At 48.6% G+C, this 6,811-nt stretch overlaps 1 protein-coding gene across 1 annotated transcript in view; it reads right to left on the reverse strand.

The window, feature by feature from the left end:
- Nucleotides 1-1,924, reverse strand: part of LOC136373269 (ubiquitin-conjugating enzyme E2 R2) — a 123,413-nt gene extending 121,489 nt beyond the window's left edge. The window contains exon 1 of the mRNA XM_066338176.1: nucleotides 1,709-1,924. Within this exon, the coding sequence (XP_066194273.1) occupies nucleotides 1,709-1,885 (177 nt within the window). The 5' untranslated portion in view covers nucleotides 1,886-1,924. The remainder of the gene's footprint in view (nucleotides 1-1,708) is intronic.
- Nucleotides 1,925-6,811: the final 4,887 nt, after the last annotated feature.

Raw genomic sequence — 6,811 nt, forward strand, 5'->3', positions numbered from 1 at the left:
GGGTTTGTGGAACAAAGCTCCTAAACCTTGACCCAGCATCATGGTTTAAACCCAGCTGGAAATAAAGCACCATGCAGCTGCTCGCTCAACCCCCCTCAATCCCACCATGGTGGAACAGGGAGGAGAATCAAAGTAAAACTTGTAGGTTGAAATAGGAACAGTTTAATAATTGAAAATAAAGTAAAATACAGTAACCATGGCAAATAATAATAATAATGATAATAAAAAGGGAAAAAAGTGATGCACAATACAGTTGCTCACCACCCACTGACCGATGCCAGACCTCCCCCTTACTGAACCCAGACTGGCCACCCTTCTGGGTAACTCCCCACAGTTTATATACTGGGCATAACATTCTAAGGTATAGAATATCCCTTTGATCAGTTTGAGTCACCTGTCCCGGCTGTGCTCCCTCCCAGTTTCTTTTGCAAACCTCCTCACTGGCAGAGCATGAGACAAGGAAAAAAAGTCCTTGACTTAGGATAAACACAACTTTGCAAAAAACTAACACACTGGTGTGTTATTAACACCATTCTCATTCTGAATCCAAAACACAGCACTGTAACAGCTACTGAGAAGAAATTAACTCCATCCCAGTTGAATTCAGGACACCCAGAGAGGTCAAGATGCATGTCAGCCAAGCAAAGAAATCATCCAAAAATTTATTTTGGTTTGACAGGGCATGAAATGAGAAACACAGGAGTCACTACTAAAACAACATCCCTAGGAGAAGGGAGCTGAAAGGGACATTATTTTGCTAGAGACCAAGCAGACATCAAGTGCAAAGTTGCCCGATGCAACATATCTTCTGCAGGCACTATGACATTTCAATTGCTTCCTTTAAGAAAAAACATGCAATTCCTCCTCCAACTGTCTTAAGAATTTAAGTTTTCCCCCCTTTTTTGGAGTAGTAGTGCCAGATTTCTTGCTTACTGTATTTACAGGAGAACCACAAATGCATTTTTGGATTAACAGGAAGACTCAGAGATAAATGCTTTTAATTTATCTACCTTTACCAATTATGTGTTGCTGTAACCCTTTGAAAGCTGCCCTCTAGAAATTTGGAGAGGAATAAAAGGAAACGAGAGGGAGGAAAATCATTATAAACAGTCATTAAGTCCACGAAGTTTTGAAAAAAAACCTCACAGCTTTTATCTTGAGTTAGTCATCCTGCACAGGATGCTCCTACATGACAAACAAAGCTATCAAGAGAAGCCCCTTTGAAATAAACATACACAGACTAGAGCCAAGAGAACAAACCTGGGGGTGGAAAGGGAAGATTTTGCTCTCTACCATGAGGTACCTGCGTTTCTTTGGGGTTGAAATTGAGAAATAACAGAATAGAGACAGCTATAACACGGCCTCCTCTTCCCAGAGGGCATCCTGAGAGAAGAGGCCCTGCAGGCCCCCAGCCAGCCTGCCCTGCAGATCGTCCCCCCGGCGCCGGCAGCGGGCGGGGAAGGGCAGCTCGCAGGGCATTATCTACGGGCGCCAAGCCGCCCTGCCTTCCCTCCTTCCGTAGGCCCCGGCCCTCTCCCGCGGAGGGTGGAGGTGCTGACAGTGACCGCAAGGCCCGCCGCGGCCCCTCCGAACCCGACAGAGGCCCGGCAGGCGGAGAGGGGATTGGTGCAGGCCCCGGCGACAGCTCGCGGGGACATCCGCGGCGGCGGGAGGCCCAGTCCGCCGGTGGAGCGGGAAAAAGCCGTACCTTGAAGTAACCGCCCTCGTAGAGGGTGTTGGGGGGCCCGAAGATCGCCACCTCCCAGTTGTAGAGGTCGGACTCGTCGACCAGGGTGATGCGGAAGCCCTCCACCGGCTCCTCCTGCAGCGACTTCAGCTCCAGCATCAGCGCCTTCTGTGAGCTGCTCATCTGCTGCTGGGCCATGGCGCGGCGCGGCCCCCGCCGCCCAGGCTGCTGCTGCCGCTGCCCTGCCGCCGTCGCGCTGGCCCACAAGCCCCCCACCCTGCGCTGACAGCCGTCGCCGCCACCACTTCCTTTTGTGACGGCGCCCACTCGCATCTGACCTCAGCGCGGCGTACTGCGCCGCACCACGCCGCGCCCCGCCCTTACCGGCGCACTTAAAGGGGCAGAGCTCTCCGCCACACCACTTGTGGAGTGCGTGGATGTGTGGTTCCTGGCGTTGCATCAGCCCTTACGGGGCAGGTCCACGTGTCGTGTGAGGCGGAAGAAAAGCTGGGTGGAGAGCTATGAGTGGGATGTGAAATGAATGAAATGTAAGAAATTCCCATTTTTGACACAGTCTGTCATTTGTTAAGAAAGTTATGCTGTTTAAAATGTTATGCCAGTTGTACCCTGTCTGTTAAGAAAGTTATGCTGTTTGTACCAAAATTTGTACCCTCAAAACCTTATTGCAAGTTGTATACCCCCTCTAAAACCCCGGGTTCCCTTCCCCTTCCGTCGGGCTAGGCTGTCGCCATTCCCCACCAGCTCCTCAAACTGCTGGCCCCACCTAATAGAAAAATCCAAGGACTTCCATGGTGCACCGCTCCAAACCGAAGTGCAGTTGCCGGCAAACGGATCCAAAAGCTGCGACCCAGCACAAAATCCAGATAAAAGGGAAACACTACAACACCGAGAAGACCCTCAGCAACCTAGAGACCAAATTCTGCTTCTGCCGCCTCGCCATAACCAAAAAGAGACTGGGAAGAAGTGTCGCCCCTAGACCACATGAGCCCAGTTGAGTTCCTGGGGATTCCCGCGAGGCCGGAACTCCCGACTCTGCTGCGGCGAGAGCAGCAGATTCGCCTGACACCTGATCCTCAGCGGCGACAGGAGCGAGAACGGCGACAGGAGCAGCGACGGCGCAGGCGACCCCTCGAGTTCTCCCTTGAAAGAGCTGACTAATAAAGGCTTTTCAAAGGAACAGGTCTCCTGGCCCATTTATAACAGGATGGAGGGGGTGGTGTACTGTGGGGGTCACGGGTGGGGCATGGCCAGTCCATGCTGCTGCACTGATAGACATTCACGGTGTTAAAAAGAGCAGCTATTGTACAAAGGATGGATTTTGAGGAGCGACCTTGCATGACCCAAGATCCCCTAAAAATCTTGCAGCACCCCCTATACAGCAGTGTGTCAGAAAAATTAATCCACAAACACCAGAGTGTTATAAATTACTATTATAAAGTTGGCTTTTCGCAAGATGTGTGCTATATGATTAATAACTTTGTGGTAAGGATATAAGTTTTTATTTCTGCTGTTAGTAAAGAAAATTAGGCATAGTGGTAGTAGTGATATAGTATGATTAAACTGTCTGTTTGGCTGGGATAACATCCAGTGAACATGTAAAGAAGACTCTGCTATTGATACACCAGCTATCAGCATCTCCCATCTGAAGAAAGCATGGACCAAGGCCCAAGCAGGAGGTGATAATGAAGAACACAGCCAAGAAACACGCATGCTCTAAAAAGGCGGACCCAAGGAGGGGCCATGCAAAACAGTCCCTGGAATATGGAAACTAGTTTTATGGAAAAATATGACTATTCAACAGACTGATACAACAGAAAGGGTATTTAAAGAAAGCCTGTGAAATAGCAATTTGTGGACTTGGCTAAATGCCAAGTCACCCGGCCAGCCATACTTTACTTTTTTTCCTTATCTCCTAATTGTCTTATCTTTTTATTAAAACCTATTTCTTAAAATCTACCAAAAAGTGAATCTCGTTTTTCAAAATTTGGGGGCTCTTGCCGGGATGTACCTCATCCCTGAAACCCCAGGAGATTCAGAGCAAGGGAGGCGCCCTGCCTGATTTTTGGCAGCCCAAAACTTTGTTTTTTCCTGGTGAGAATTGGGGATTGCAGGTAAACACCTGAAGAGATAAGCAAGGAGACGGAAAGAAAAAAGCAAAGTAAAGAAAAGGGAAAAGGCTCCCTGAAACTGCAGTATTTTTGCTCCATAAAAAACCTCGTGCACGAAGAACCTAAGAAAGAAAAAGGATTGTAAGTATCTCTTAGGGGAGCGGGATAGGGGGTCTGTGTGGTGTGTGAATGAGACACTGGCCGGGCACCCCAGGCTGGTGGAACGAGTGTGGTGGCTTCCTATGCTGCGGTACCGTGCTCTCGTGAGAGGGGCGGCCAGTACGGAGGCGAAGCGAAAGGTAACGAGTGAAAGTGACCCCCGGGTGGCTGGGATGGGGTCCCAGGGAGGGGTTGGACCCCTCGGGTAGGGAGCCGACGGTTTTCCTAGACAATCCACTGGGGAAACGGGATAAGTGGGGGACCCCAAAACATTGTCGGATTGAAGGTTAGGTAACCTGAGAGCATCCGGAGAGTGGCCAAATGTATGACGTTTTTCCAGATTGAGGATAAAAACACGAAAAGGACTAGGGGTGTAAGGATCAAGATACCGGGGTTTTAAAAAACCGACCAGATTGAGAAACACCAGAGGCTCTAAAAGTGTGATAATCCAAGAGCATCTGGAGGAGAGGTTAGCTAAATACCTATAGGAAAATAATAAAGATCAAAAGAGGGTACCATTTTTCTTGTATTGTCTGCTTGTGTTGTCTTGTGAAGGAGGGTGAGCAAGGAAGGCATATTGAATTGAATAAGGGTGAATGAATGAGTGTAAGAATACTAATCTTTTTATGTTGTCTTTGTGTGAGTGGAGGTATGTGTAACTGAGAGACATACTTGTTGTAGAGTTTATTTGTGTTATTGTATTGTGTTGTTGGAAAGGAGGAGTTTCCTTGCACTGTGGAAATGGGAAAAAACAAAAAAAAAAAAAACCAAAAAGAGATGAGTTGGGATCCAGAGATCGAGGGGAAGGGGGGGCTGGGTGCAGCCCCCACCCGTGTTTCTGTCTGTGTTGGCTGTGCAGCCGCTTGTTCCCCCCTGTGCTGCCGCAGCGCCTGTCACGGCGCTTGCTGGGCCACTGTTTGCGCCTGTCGTACCTCCCGCTTTGGTTCAGGCTGCGCCGAAGTTCCCCACTTGTGTCTCTGTCGGGCTGCCCGTCCCCCAGCCCCGTGCCGCCGCCTGCCCCAGCGCTGCCCCTGGCTGTGCTGCGATCCATCTCCGTGACTGCACGGCCGCCTGCGCTCCGCTCCCCCCGGCCCCCGCCAGCCCCGGCCCCGCCGGGGGCTCGGTCTCACCCAGTCTCGGTTGCCCCACCCGCGGCCGCTCCGCCGGCCATGCCGGGGTCCCGCTGGCTCCTGCCACCCCACCCGAGGGCACTTTCCCCGTACCGCTGCCTCCCGGCCCGGCTGCCTCAGCTCTGCCGTGGGAGATGCCACCGCGGCTTTGCGGACTCCATCGACAGTCCTATCTGTCCCGAACACAGAGTCCGTGCCCCCCGGTGCTCCGCGGGCCCCTGGCCTCCGCCGGACGGCTCTGACCGCAGAGCGGCCCCGGAGCCGTCTGCAGCCTCCCGCTCCTCGGGGATTCAGGGCTCGGAGACGGGGAGGGGAAGAGAGACAAAATGCGAACAAAATCCCAAAAGCGTACTAAGGGTGCCTGTTTCTTTTGTAGGAAAGAAGGGCATTATAAGCGTGAGTGCCCTCGTCGAGAAAACAAAACCAAAACAAAACAAAACATAGTATAGAGGAGTCATAGGCTCTATTTTTTTAAGGACAAATGCCATCTGGAGCCTGTAATAACCCTGAAAGTAGGTCCTGAGGAGGAGGTGTTCCAATTTTTGGTCGGTTTTGAAACAGAAAAGGCATGTGTTATGGGGAGTCCCAGGGGGATGGAGGGCAGGAAAAGAGATCTCAGAGGTGGCGGCGGAAGGGAAAAAGTTTTTCTCTAACACAGAAGATGTGGTAATTAAAAGAAATACCAACAGATGGATGGGAGATATTTTATTGATCCCTGAACTTAATGTGTTGGGAAAAGATCTAGAAATATTGTTGAGAATGGGGGTTGCGCCAGGAGAATAATAAAAGTTTGGCAAAGATAAAATCTTCTAAGAGAGGGAGAGAAAATATGTTGATAGTTTGTGGGAGAATCTTGCAAACAGGAGAAAGTTGAAATGTGCTTAAAAAAAAAAAAAGGTGTAAAATGTTTGCTCATTAGGGATAATACGTACTTTTGGGTGAAATTTGCGGAAAAAGAGGGCTGCTTGAAAAGGATAAATGCAGTTTTACAGATTAATGAGGAGGTTCATTTTTAAAGGTTTTAAAGGATTTTTTGGGTTTTAGAAGTCTTGAAAGGATGGTTTTTGTGGGGTTTTTTTTGAGATTTTCAGAAATTTTTAGAGGTTTTTGGGTTTTTAGAGGTCTTAAAAGTTTTTAGAAAATTTTGGGGGCATTAAAATTACCTGAAGAAATAGCTATAAGAGATCAAAGGGGGGATGACCTCGGAAATGGGAGGGAATAGTTTTGATGGAATAGGAGATTGGAGTCAAAAGAGTTGTGAGAGAGTTCTGGTGTTTGATAAGAAGGTATTGGAAGTTTAAAGAATGTGGTGAGGAAGAAAAAGAAGGAATTATGGATGAAATGGGAATTTTTCATTGTTGGGAATTTTTTTAAACAGAAGTAATACTCAAATGCCATGAGTGAGAGGTGTGTTAGGAGTCCAGATGTAACCCAGATGGGAACCTGAAAGTAACACCCTAAGAGGTAATGTTTGGACTGTGAACCTGTTGTTGAGGAAATAAAAAAAGATTAGTGTTTAAAAGGTATATCTTTACAATTGCAAAAATGGGAAGGACAGTTCTTTAACCCCACAGCAAGAAGATTCTTTTTTCAGGTATCGCAAACAACTGAAGCTGCAGTATGACTGACAACTAAAAGGCTGCTAATTTTGAATCAACACCAACAAGATCAAAAGACTGGTGTAAGAACTTAAGAATCGACTGTAA

The sequence above is a fragment of the Sylvia atricapilla genome, chromosome W, assembly GCF_009819655.1.
Source record: "Sylvia atricapilla isolate bSylAtr1 chromosome W, bSylAtr1.pri, whole genome shotgun sequence".
Classification (NCBI taxonomy): domain Eukaryota; kingdom Metazoa; phylum Chordata; class Aves; order Passeriformes; family Sylviidae; genus Sylvia; species Sylvia atricapilla.